Raw genomic sequence first — 12500 nt, forward strand, 5'->3', positions numbered from 1 at the left:
CCAACTCTTTAATTACCGATACTGATATCAACCGATATATGCAGTCGTGGAATTAACACATTATTATGCCTAATTTGGACAACCAGGTATGGTGAAGATAAGGTACTTTAAAAAAAAAAAATAAAAAATAAGATAACTAAATTAAAAACATTTTTTGGAATAAAGAAGAAAGTAAAACAATATAAAAACAGTTACATAGAAACTAGTAATTAATGAAAATGAGTACAATTAACTGTTAAAGGTTAGTACTATTAGTGGAGCAGCAGCATGCACAATCATGTGTGCTTACGGACTGTATCCCTTGCAGACTGTATTGATATATATTGATATATAATGTAGGAACCAGAATATTGATAACGGAAATAAATGGGGGGAGGGAGGTTTTTTGGGTTGGTGCACTAATTGTAAGTGTATCTTGTGTTTTTTATGTTGATTTAATAATAAAAAAAACAAAAAAAAACGATACAGATAATAAAAAAAACGATACCGATAATTTCCGATATTACATTTTAACGCATTTATCGGCCGATAATATCGGCAGGCCGATATTATCGGACATCCCTAATAGAGTGTATTTCTTTCAAGTTAAGACTAGTTTCAAGTTATCTTCATTGAAAAAGTACAGTGCTTTTCCTTCAAAAATGAGGACATTTCAATGTGACCCCAAACTTTTGAACGGTAGTGTAAGTTGGAAAGGATTTGCAAATCATTGTATTCTGTTTTTATTTACCATTTACACAACGTGTCAACTTCACTGCTTTTGGGGTTTGTACTATTTGCATGTTAGATCCCGTTTTAAGCTGGAAACAGCGATAACCTCTTTTGTTTACCACCCATTTGGCATCATTTTGACATCTTTCTCTCCTCAGCACAAGCCCTGGCTTCAGTCCAAACCTACACATGAAGGAGTGGAGCCATGACCATCTTGTCTCCGAGGTCCTGACCTGACTTGTGTGATCACTGTGACATTTGAAGTATCCTTCACGCGGACGCTTCCGTCTCTTTGTTTTTACCTTCGTTTTAAATTATTTAACAGGTTCATCTTGTATCCTTCCGTTATTTTAACATTCATATTTAACCACTTCTTGCTCTGTAAGAGGAGCATACGAGACGTAACTACTTCTTTCTTAAGGAGGGACGACCCCCACTTTGGCACTGCACATACAAAAAAAGCGCGTCAATTTCTCCTGTTTCTTGGTTGTAATTATTTCAAATGAATGTTCCGGCTTGAGTCGCTCTCCACTTTCTGTTTGTTCAATCGCTGGGAGAGATATTTAAGTTGAGAGATAACAAAAATAAAAATCTACGTTTGACTCTATTTTATGACATTTTTGAAGGCGTAGAACTAGCAGAGGATATTAGCACATGTAAAAAGCAATAACTAACTAAAGAGTTGGTGGATCCGGGTTGCATTTTAGTGTGTGTACAAAGTGTAATTAAGAGGCTTACTATGTATATAACGTTCTTGCTTCAGCAGGGTGGGAGCATGTTTTCCAAAATGTGGTTGCATACTAATTTTAATTTACAAATGTTATAATCCCATCTGTTTTCTATCATAGTAAATAAATGTTTCTGTTCTTTTACAAGTGGCTCTTTTTGTGTTCACGCCTCAACAAAGTCATTCTCTTGAGTCGACTTTCTGGAGTCAGTTCAATAAAAATAAGTTAGACCAGTGGTCCCCAACATTTTTGTAAGGGGGGGTTTGTCATAAAAAAATACAATCATGTGTGCTTACGGACTGTATCCCTGCAGACTGTATTGATATATAATGTAGGAACCAGGGGCCGTACTTATCAAGCTTCTTAGAGTGCCATTTTACACTTAAGTCCTGAGAATTTGCGAAATTTAGTCCTACTCTCAAACTTAAGAATAAAAGCTTTTTATCAACGTTCTTAAGTCTAAGAATCACTCCTACTCTCCACGATATTTAAGAGACCTTCAGAGGTGTCTTAAGTGGTTAGGAGTTGCCAGCAGGGGATGGCACTGAGGCGAGAGAGACGTGCGCGAACGTTCAGGGAACGGAACAATGTTTGTTTTTTTTTGATGACGAGCAGCTGATCAAACGGTATCGTTTAGACAGAGCGGATATTATTTTTGTCACATATTTAATACTTTTCGATTCCTTGTTGATTTCTGCATGTGTCTGCAGTGGGCTAGTATATATAGAGCCACCCACACCAGTTTCAAATTAGTTGCCTAATTAATGAATTGGAAAGAAAATGTTATGACAGTAGCGTATGTGTGTGGCCGTGAGGTGAGTGACGTCAGTGAGTGTGTGGGCGAGAGAAGAGAGGGAGCGGTAGCGTGAGTGCCGGCGGGGACTAGTTTGTTTTGTATTATTTTGTAGTTTATTGTCAAAATATACACTCCCATTGTCCACTTAAATATTTCCAAGATATTTCTTTATTCTTAGACAAGGGATTCCCTTCCGTGATTGGTCATTTCTATGGACACAGAAATGACGTCACCTAAAATTGCGTTTACGGCACATAGTAATGTCGTAATTCAGCTCTGAGTGTGACACTTAAGATTCAGTCCTACACTTCGCTGAAAGTGTGAGTAAGACGCTTGATAACTAACTTTTAAGTGTAGCTTTCAGCGAAGAATTTATTTACTCTTAAGTCAACTCTTAGCAGACTTCTTAGGAGTCATTCTAAGAAGCTTGATAAGTACGGACCCAGAAATATTAACAGAAAGAAACAAACCTTTTGTGTGAATGAGGAAGGGAGGTTTTTTGGGTTGGTGCACTAATTGTAAGTGTATTTTGTGTTCTTTATGTTGATTTAATAGAAAAAATTTACCAAAAAAAAATTTACCATAAAATAAATACAATTAATTTTTTTATTTTTTATTTCTTGTGTGGCCCGGTACCAATCGATCCACGGACCGGTACCGGTGGTTGGGGACCCCTGAGTAAGACAACACTTTACCATGAATTGATTAACGTGGACCCCGACTTAAACAAGTTGAAAAAGTTATTGGGGTGTTACCATTTAGTGGCCAATTGTACGGAATATGTACTGTACTAATAAAAGTTTCAATCGATCAATCAATCAAACTGACAGTGCCAACAACGCTAAAGTAATGAAATGTCTCCCTCTGCTGGTTATTTGGCTGTTTTTTCTTTCTTTTTGCAGTATCTGCTCATCCATCTGTTTTTTTAATGTTCTAGTGAAACCAATACTTAACAAAAAAAACCTGTAAATTAGTTTATAGCTCTGCTTGCTTACATTACAATAAAAAATAAGTTACACAACACTTACAGTGCCAACAATGCTAAAGTAATGCAATGGCTCCCTCTGCTGGTAATTTGGCTGTTTTTCTTTCTTCTTTTTGCAGTATCTGCTCATCCCATCTATTTTTTTAAAGGCTTACTGAAATTAATTTTTTTTATTCAAACGGGGATAGCAGATTCATTCTATGTGTCATACTTGATTATTTCGCGATGTTTCCATATATTTGCTGAAAGGATTTAGTAGAGAACGACGACGATAAAGTTCGCAACTTTTGGTATCTGATAAAAAAAAGCCTTGCCTGTACCGGAAGTAGCGTGACGTCACAAGTTGAAAGGCTCCTCACATTTCCCCATTGTTTACACCAGCAGCGAGAGAGATTCGGACCGAGAAAGCGACGATTACCCCATTAATTTGAGCCAGGATGAAAGATTTGTGGATGAGGAAAGTGAGAGTGAAGGACTAGAGTGCAGTGCAGGACGTATCTTTTTTCGCTCTGACCGTAACTTAGGTACAAGCTGGCTCATTGGATTCCACACTCTCTCCTTTTTCTATTGTGGATCACGGATTTGTATTTTAAACCACCTCGGATACTATATCCTCTTGAAAATGAGAGTCGAGAACGCGAAATGGACATTCACAGTGACTTTTATCTCCACGACAATACATCGGCGAAACACTTTAGCTACGTAGCTAACGTGATAGCATCGGGCTCAAATGCAGATAGAAACAAAATAAATAAGCCCCTGACTGGAAGGATAGACAGAAGATCAACAATACTATTAAACCATGGACATGTAAATACACGGTTAATGCTTTCCAGCTTGGCGAAGCTTAACAATGCTGTTGCTAACGACGCCATTGAAGCTAACTTAGCAACAGGACCTCACAGAGCTATGATAAAAACATTAGCGCTCCACCTACGCCAGCCAGCCCTCATCTGCTCATCAACACCCGTGCTCACCTGCGTTCCAGCGATCGACGGAAGGACGAAGGACTTCACCCGATCATCCGTGCGGTCGGCGGCTAGCGGCGGCTAGCGGCGGCTAGCACGTCTGCTATCCAAGTCAAAGTCCTCCTGGTTGTGTTGCTGCAGCCAGCCGCCAATACACCGATCCCACCTACAGCTTTCTTCTTTGCAGTCTTCCTTGTTCATTAAACAAATTGCAAAAGATTCACCAACACAGATGTCCAGAATACTGTGGAATTTTGAGATGAAAACAGAGCTTTTTTGTATTGGATTCAATGGTGTACTAATACTTCCGTTTCAACGATTGACGTCACGCGCATACGTCATCATACATAGACGTTTTCAACCGGCAGCTTAGCGGGAAATTTAAAATGTCACTTTATAAGTTAACCCGGCCGTATTGGCATGTGTTGCAATGTTAAGATTTCATCATTGATATATAAACTATCAGACTGCGTGGTCGCTAGTAGTGGCTTTCAGTAGGCCTTTAAAGTTATTTTCGAAAAAACCCTGCTTGCTTACATTTTTCTAAGACATTGTTTACATTTTAATTTTGAAAACAATGGCTTGAACTTTTCTTAGTTTTGATATTTTATAAGCATTGATGCATTGTGAAACACAAGTGTCGATACTGTGTCCTTCGATACCTTGATATGTGTCACTTTAAGAAGAAAGAAACTGTTATGTGTCTGACTGTGAAGCGCCAAACTATTCATTTTGCTCACAATCGACAGCTCGTACTGAAAGCATATATAAGTGGCGTGAGCCGTTTGACGTTGTTATATGTCGTCATCCATGTAAGTTTGAACTAAGAACAGGGAAAAGGTCTATTGTGGGATAATTGTGATCTAAAAGTACCAGTTAAAGGTGTTTTCACATTATATTTCATCTACCAAAAAGCAAGACATAATATACCGTATTTTCCGGACCATAGGGCGCACCGGATTAAAAGGCGCACTGCAGATGAATGGTCAATTTTCAATATTTTTTCATGTATAAAGCTTATAGGGTGCATTAAAAGAGTCATATTATGATTTTTTTTTTTCTAAATGTAAAACTATCTTGTGGTCTACATAACATGTAATGGTGGTTCTTTGGTCAAAATGTTGCATAGATGATGTTTTACAGATCATCTTCAAGTCGCTTTCTGACAGTCGCTTCAGGAATGCGCAGTTTTGTGGGCGGTCTTATTTACGTGGCTCACCTTCGACAGCGTCTTCTCCCCGTCATCTTTGTTGTAGCGGTGTAGCATGCAAGGACGGGAGTGGAAGAAGTGTCAAAAGATGGAGCTAACTGTTTTAATGACATTCACACTTTACTTCAATCAATAAGGGAGCAGCATCTCCTCATCCGTGGCTCACTAGTGCAATGGGTGAGGGCCGACATCCGGGCAACTGAGCTACATACGGGTTCTTCGAGCCATAGCAACGAGACTGGCGTTAAAAACAAACCGTTGCCATTACTCTTTAACCTGTCGACCTACGCTGGTTAAACCCGTCATTCTGCCTCCAAAATGCCGAAAAACGGTGTTGTTTTTGGTTGTGCTAACCACAACTGGAAACAGGGAAAACAGAGGTTGTATTTTGTTCTGCCAAAGCGCGACAAAAGCCCACAGAGACGAGACAAATGGCTCGCAGCTTTACACCGGGAAAACGAGGACGGTTCTCACTGGAGTCCCCCAAAGTCCCGGATCGTGTGTTCGGATCACTTCGTTTCTGGTAAATATAAGGAACAAAAATCCACCTTCTTAACCACAACTTGGCTATACCGTCCGTGCTAATGTTGTACTTGTTGTTTTTACCTTATAACGTTCGACAGCTGAAGTTGTTGTTGTACAAAAATAACATGCGGTATATACTATATAGTCTATAGCCTAGCTAGCTATTTTCGAAAACCGGACAACGAGAGGATACCAAAGGCAGCGTTAAGATGGACACCACCGGGAAAACGTAAGCCAGGGCGGCCTAAGAACACCTGGCGAAGAACAGTTGTACTTAAACAATACATGTAGCCCTCAAATCTCTCAATATTTTATACACTAACACTTGATCTTGTTGTTGATAACTTCCGCGTCTCTTTCTTAGTAGCGCGCAGGCTAAGCTAACTAGCAAGCTAAGCCTGAGAAGCTTTAAAGTTCACTGAGACGAGTCTGACGCAAATAATACATTTTCGTTTTTTCACACGACATGCGAATAAGTAAAAATGCGTAAATGAAGGATTTAACGCCGACTTCCAAGCCACAACGCTCGTTAAATGCTTTTTCTGTCAATGCTGCGTTCGCTGTGAGCTGGTTTGTTTTCAACGAATTCCCGGTTGCTAGGGGATTGGTAGGCGGAAGTGACGTAGGTCCGCCCTCACCCCATGTCGGAAAGGTGTGCCGTGAAAAACCGTCCGACCGGAACTCTCTACAGGCATGTGATTTTTCCGTCTAAAGTCGGAATTCCGTCTTTTTTAATCTCGGGGGAAAAAAAATTATCTTCCGTTTTTTTTCCCGACCCTAAATCAAGATTCGAGAGGTAGTTTTTATTACGCCGTAGTTGATTGGTCGATATGTTCCTTGTGACCAATCAGGACATCTGTTATGAATGATGACGTTAATAACGCCATCATACCGCCATTTTCCATATGTAAACGATGTCGGTTCTCGAGAGAAAGGACGCTTTACGAGTAAAAGAAATTGATAAACATGTCAAAAATAAGTTTGGATGGGACTGGATGGAAAGGGAAATCACTGATACTGTTGGGAAGAAGGAAGTTACGACTTTGTTCGGTGATTTTATTCGGAAAATCCATCGTCCCGGAAAGGTTTTGTGCACTGGTGTCATGATAATATTGACTATGGATCACGAGGTTTTAAGGCTTTGGAAGTACGTGCGAAACGCCAAAAACATGAAACAACTTGAAGCAAGGAAAACAAACTTTTCACTAGCTGCTACTTTTGGATGTCAACCGAAAGTGAGCAAACCTTACTGACTTCATCCTTTGTTTACATGGAGAGGAAAGATCCACCCACTTCAGTTGCAGACAGGGTTGTTAATAATGAGGTAAGCTAAAAAATATTTGCTTGCGAAATACGCATGTTTGTTTTAAATATTAACCAATTATTGCTTTGCGAAATATAAATGGTTTTTTCTAAAAATAAAAAGCCACGTGAAAATATATTATGAAATTACAGAAATTCAAAGAGTCGCATTATTGATTCCAGTTAACAATTTATTTGAGATAAATTTGCATATAATACTATTTTGTAATATTAAGTTCTTATGTAGTCTCTTGAAACTATTGTCAGTGGTGTAACAATCTTGAAGGTCAATATTTTCACACTTGTTTCATGCAATATGTCAGTGTCCTCACATTATTATTATTTCCTATATTCAAATATGAGTAAACAATACTAAACATGTTTAATTATTTTCATAAATTTATATCCTATTTTGGCGAAAAGAATGAAATGCTTACATTTGGTATTTTGTTATATTTATCCAAAAATCCAAAAAAGAAGCTACAAAAGCAGAGACCAAAAGGAAAATGCAGGCTACTCAGAAATGTGCAAGGAAAGCTCATGTTAGGGCTCTCCGAGAAAGCTAATGTGTGAAGTGAACTGAAGTCATGTGGTAATACTGTAAATAAACTGTAGATAATAACACTGATCAATGTGACACCTGTGGATGTGAAATGAACACAAGATGTAAATATTAGTGACTAAATACTGTTGGGACTGAACCATATACAGTGATTCATTAGGATCATTGGGTTATGTATGTTCTATTAATGATGTTTTCATGTCTTTAAACACTCAAATATTTTCTTCAAATGGTGCTGTCTTTGTTAATTTTAGCATGTTAAATTGGTCCCCCAGACCCCCGGAAATGTTTTCAGTCTTTTTCATTGTGGTCAAATCACATGCCTGTCTCTAATAACTAAAGTTCCTCGGGTGAATAATGTAAACTCACTACACCGGTATGTTTTAGCGCTTTCATGGTGAGTTTACTGACATATATAAGTAAGAACTTTAGGTAACATTTAAGTATGGGGAACACATAATTAGTTGCTTATTAACATGCAAATTAGTAACATATTGGCTCTTAATTAGTCATTATTAAGTACTTATTAATGCCTTATCCTGCATGGCATTATTATACAACCAGTAAGCCATTAAGTAAGAGTCTTCCCTCAATAACCTCAGAATGATTGCTTATTAGTAACCCTAACCCCAACCCTAACACTAAACCTAACCCTTATATGTTCCCCTAGTGTCCAAATAACTCTAAATTAAGTCTTTGTTACTTTAATAAGCAACTAATTAATGGTGAATATGTTCCCCATACAAAGGCGTTACCGAACTTTACACTATATTAGAAATGGCAACAGCGGAGGATGAATATCCCATAACAAGAAGATAGAGGAAAAATAAGAAGCTTACCTTATACACACACCATAATAATACTCCTATGTTGAAGCACGGTACAATCCATCAAGCGGTGCGGCTTCATTGCTTACCAAAGTCGTACTAAAACATTTTGATTGGTTTTTGAGCGCCATGTGTAATGTTCTATATTTTCAATGGAACATATAAAATGTAGGTGTTGTTTTCTTGAGTCATATTGCAGTCTACACGTATCTTTATCGTTTTAATTTTCCTGAGGGAACTCTCCTGAAGAAATCAATAAAGTACTATCTATCTATCTCCTATGTGTGACTGCCATCTACTGGTCACACTTATCATTACACCATGTACCAAATAAAATAGCTTTGAGGTCGGTAGGCAAAGCCAGATTTATTCCGTACATTAGGCGCACCGGGTTATAAGGCGCACTGTCGAGTTTTGAGCAGAAACAAACGATTAGAAGTGCGCCTTATAGTCCGGAAAATACGGTATATATATTTTCACAAACTATTTTTATTTACAGGTCCAATATAGTGACCTTTTTAAATCAGAAGATGGTGCCATTATGGCACAGCAATACAGTGTCAATGCAGTCAGTAAGTGTGCCACACACTCACTGACTCTTAGGCATCATTTATACCCATCAGTAGTGTAGTCTACCAAAGACATCACAAATGCTTACACATTCAGTTCACAATAACTAGATACATTACTAAAATGCGGTGGATTAAGCAATTATTTTATTTGATCCTTTATACAAGTAGTTGTAGTGCATCATCCATGTCCAACACAGAGGACATTACTTTACCAAAACTCACAAGTACCAAATAAAGGTATTTTCCTATTATATTTCATCTACCAAAATGCAAGACATAATATATATATGTTCACTAACTATTGTATTTTCAGGTCCAATTTAGTTACCTTTTGAAACCCGAAGATGGTGCCATTATGACACAGCAATACAGTATCAACACAGTGTCAATGCAGCCAGTAAGTGTGCCACACACTCACTGACTCTTAGGCATCATTTATACCAGTTGTATCCTTAATACAAGCAATTGTAATTAGAGATGTCCGATAATATCGGCCTGCACCAACCCAAAAAACCTCCCTCCCCCATTTACACTCATTCACACAAAAGGGTTGTTTCTTTCTGTTATTAATATTCTGCTTCCTACATTATATATCAATATATATCAATACAGTCTGCAAGGGATACAGTCCGTAAGCACACATGATTGTGCGTGCTGCTGCTCCACTAATAGTACTAACCTTTAACAGTTAATTTTACTCATTTTCATTCATTACTAGTTTCTATGTAACTGTTTTTATATTGTTTTACTTTCTTTTTTATTCAAGAAAATGTTTTTAAATTATTTATCTTATTTTATTATTATTTTTAAAAAGGACCTTATCTTCACCATACCTGGTTGTCCAAATTAGGCATAATAATGTGTTAATTCCACGACTGTATGTATCGGTATCGGTTGATATCGGTATCGTAATTAAGAGTTGGACACTATCGGATATCGGCAAAAAGCCATTATCGGACATCCCTAGTTGTGATGCATCCTCAATGTCCAATATAAAGGACAATGTAAATAAATATGTACTGTATTTTACCAAAACTCATTTCAAACTATTACACACTTTGTTAAAGAAAAACTTTGTTTTTACATTTAAAAACACCCGACTGGATAACTAATAACATACTCCTCTGTATCTTGATATTGCATAAGCCAGGGGTGTCAAACTCATTTTAGATGGGGGGGCCACATGGAGAAAAGTCCACTCCCAAGTGGGCCGGACTGGTAAAATCACGGCACGATAACTCAGAAATAAAGAAAACTTCAGATTGTTTTCTTTGTGTAAAAATAGAACAAGCACATTCTGATAGTATAGTATTCTATCTTTATTTGTCGTTATTTATACTTTCTGAATAAATTATGTTCATCAGTCAACTCATTGGTGTTCATTTTCAATCTATCATGCTAAAAAAATAATATCAAAATCAAATTACAGGGTGATTGTCAACACTAAATAAGCCCTAGTGTGTGAATGTTGTCTGTCTATCTGTGTTGGCCCTGCGATGAGGTGGCGACATGTCCAGGGTGTACCCCGCCTTCCGCCCGAATGCAGCTGAGATAGGCTCCACCACCCTCCACGACCCCAAAAGGGACAAGCGGTAGGAAATAGATGGATGGACGGATGGAAATAACAGGATGTTATTGATGTAGTTTGCTCATTTTCTTCAACTGGTGCACTAACGTGTTGTTGTTGTTTTTTACATACGGGTGTGTAGCACAATCTACAACGAATTGCAATTGCGACATCTGGTGGACACATGTAGAACAGCAATTTATTTCATTCCAAAAATGTTGGCTCATTTTTATACTTAGCAAAACTTAGCATTTATTAACATTAATGCTTTGTGGCCTGTAAAGGAGTTTACTCAAATGAAAAACGGATGCATGATTTGGTCGGTATTTAAGCAAAAGTGCAATAAAAAATGGTCAAGATAGAATAAGAGTAAACTAGGGATGTCCGATAATGGCTTTTTGCCGATATCCGATATTCCGATACTGTCATACTCTTAATGACCGATACCGATATCAACCGATATATACAGTCGTGGAATTAACACATTATTATGCCTAATTTGGACAACCAGGTATGATGAAGATAAGGTCCTTTTTAAAATAAAATAAGATGAATAAATTAAAAACATTTTCCTTGAATAAAAAAGAAAGTAAAACAATATAAAAACAGTTACATAGAAACTAGTAATTAATGAAAATGAGTAAAATTAACTGTTAAAGGTTAATACTATTGAGTTTGAGTTTATTTGGAACATGCAAGCATACAACATGATACATCACAATTTCCAGTTTCTCTTTTCAACATGTTCGAAAAGGAGTAGGAAGAAGCAGAGTTTATTTAATCCTACCCCTTTTCTTTCACATAACTGTTGCTAAAACTTCTGTCCACTTCCTGTTCTCAATTTATTCACAATATACTCCATAAGTAATCACAATAAAAAAATAAAAAAAAATTGGTGAAGTAAGTTACATTTCATATGATGAGATAAGTAAGATTATTTTGAGAGTGAAAGAATGGATGAATTAAGTAAATTCAGTATTCTTCTTCTTTGTACTTTGTAAACACTTTAAGTTTGAAGAGTTTCTTGAAGTGGATCATATTAGTACATTGTTTGATTGCTTTGCTTCATCCATTCCATAATTTAACTCCATATTAGTGGAGCAGCAGCACGCACAATCATGTGTGCTTACGGACTGTATCCCTTGCAGACAACATAAAACCGAGCAAACACAACACAACACAAACAGAACACGATAAAAAATAAATAAATAAAAGATAAAAACAGGTTGACAGCAGGTGTATTATGGGGCGCCATTGCAGGATGGGTATCACTCAGTGTTAAAAGCCATGGAATAAAAGTATGTTTTTAAGAGAGATTTAAAAACAGGAAGAGAGGAGGCTTGTCTAACACTAAGAGGTAGGTCGTTCCAGAGCTTGGGAGCAGCAGCAGCGAAAGCTCTGTCACCTCTAAGCTTCAGCCTTGTGTCCGGGACCGTCAGTAGCAGCTGATCGGCTGATCTTAGGGATCGGGTGGGGCAGTAAGGCTGAAGGAGGTCGGAGAGATATGTTGGCGCGAGGTTGTTTAGACATTTAAAAACAAATAAAAGGAGTAACAGAAAGAAACAACCCTTTTGTGTGAATGAGTGTAAATGGGGGAGGGACGTTTTTTGGGTTAGTGTACTAATTGTAAGTGTATCTTGTTTTTTTTATGTTGATTTAATAAAAAAACGATACCGATAAAAAAAAAAAACGATACCGATAATTTTCGATATTACATTTTAAAGCATTTATCGGCCGATAATATCGG

General features: G+C 37.5%; 2 protein-coding genes across 4 annotated transcripts in view; both read left to right on the forward strand.

The window, feature by feature from the left end:
- Window positions 1-1318, forward strand: part of LOC133641693 (pleckstrin homology domain-containing family A member 5-like) — a 283765-nt gene extending 282447 nt beyond the window's left edge. The window contains 1 exon segment of the mRNA XM_062035630.1: window positions 870-1318. The gene's annotated coding sequence lies outside the window, so the exon portion shown is untranslated.
- A 5379-nt stretch (window positions 1319-6697) lies between these two features.
- The window catches only part of LOC133641695 (zinc finger protein aebp2-like), a 94698-nt gene continuing 88895 nt past the window's right edge, over window positions 6698-12500 (forward strand). For 2 of the 3 annotated variants that reach the window (XM_062035633.1, XM_062035635.1), the window contains exon 1: window positions 6699-7247. In XM_062035633.1, the coding sequence (XP_061891617.1) occupies window positions 7243-7247 (5 nt within the window). In that variant the 5' untranslated portion in view covers window positions 6699-7242. Of the gene's footprint in view, window positions 7248-12500 lie in introns of all 3 variants that reach the window. The other variant, XM_062035634.1, reaches the window with a different exon arrangement.

The sequence above is a fragment of the Entelurus aequoreus genome, linkage group LG24 (genome assembly GCF_033978785.1).
Source record: "Entelurus aequoreus isolate RoL-2023_Sb linkage group LG24, RoL_Eaeq_v1.1, whole genome shotgun sequence".
NCBI classification, from domain to species: Eukaryota; Metazoa; Chordata; class Actinopteri; order Syngnathiformes; family Syngnathidae; genus Entelurus; species Entelurus aequoreus.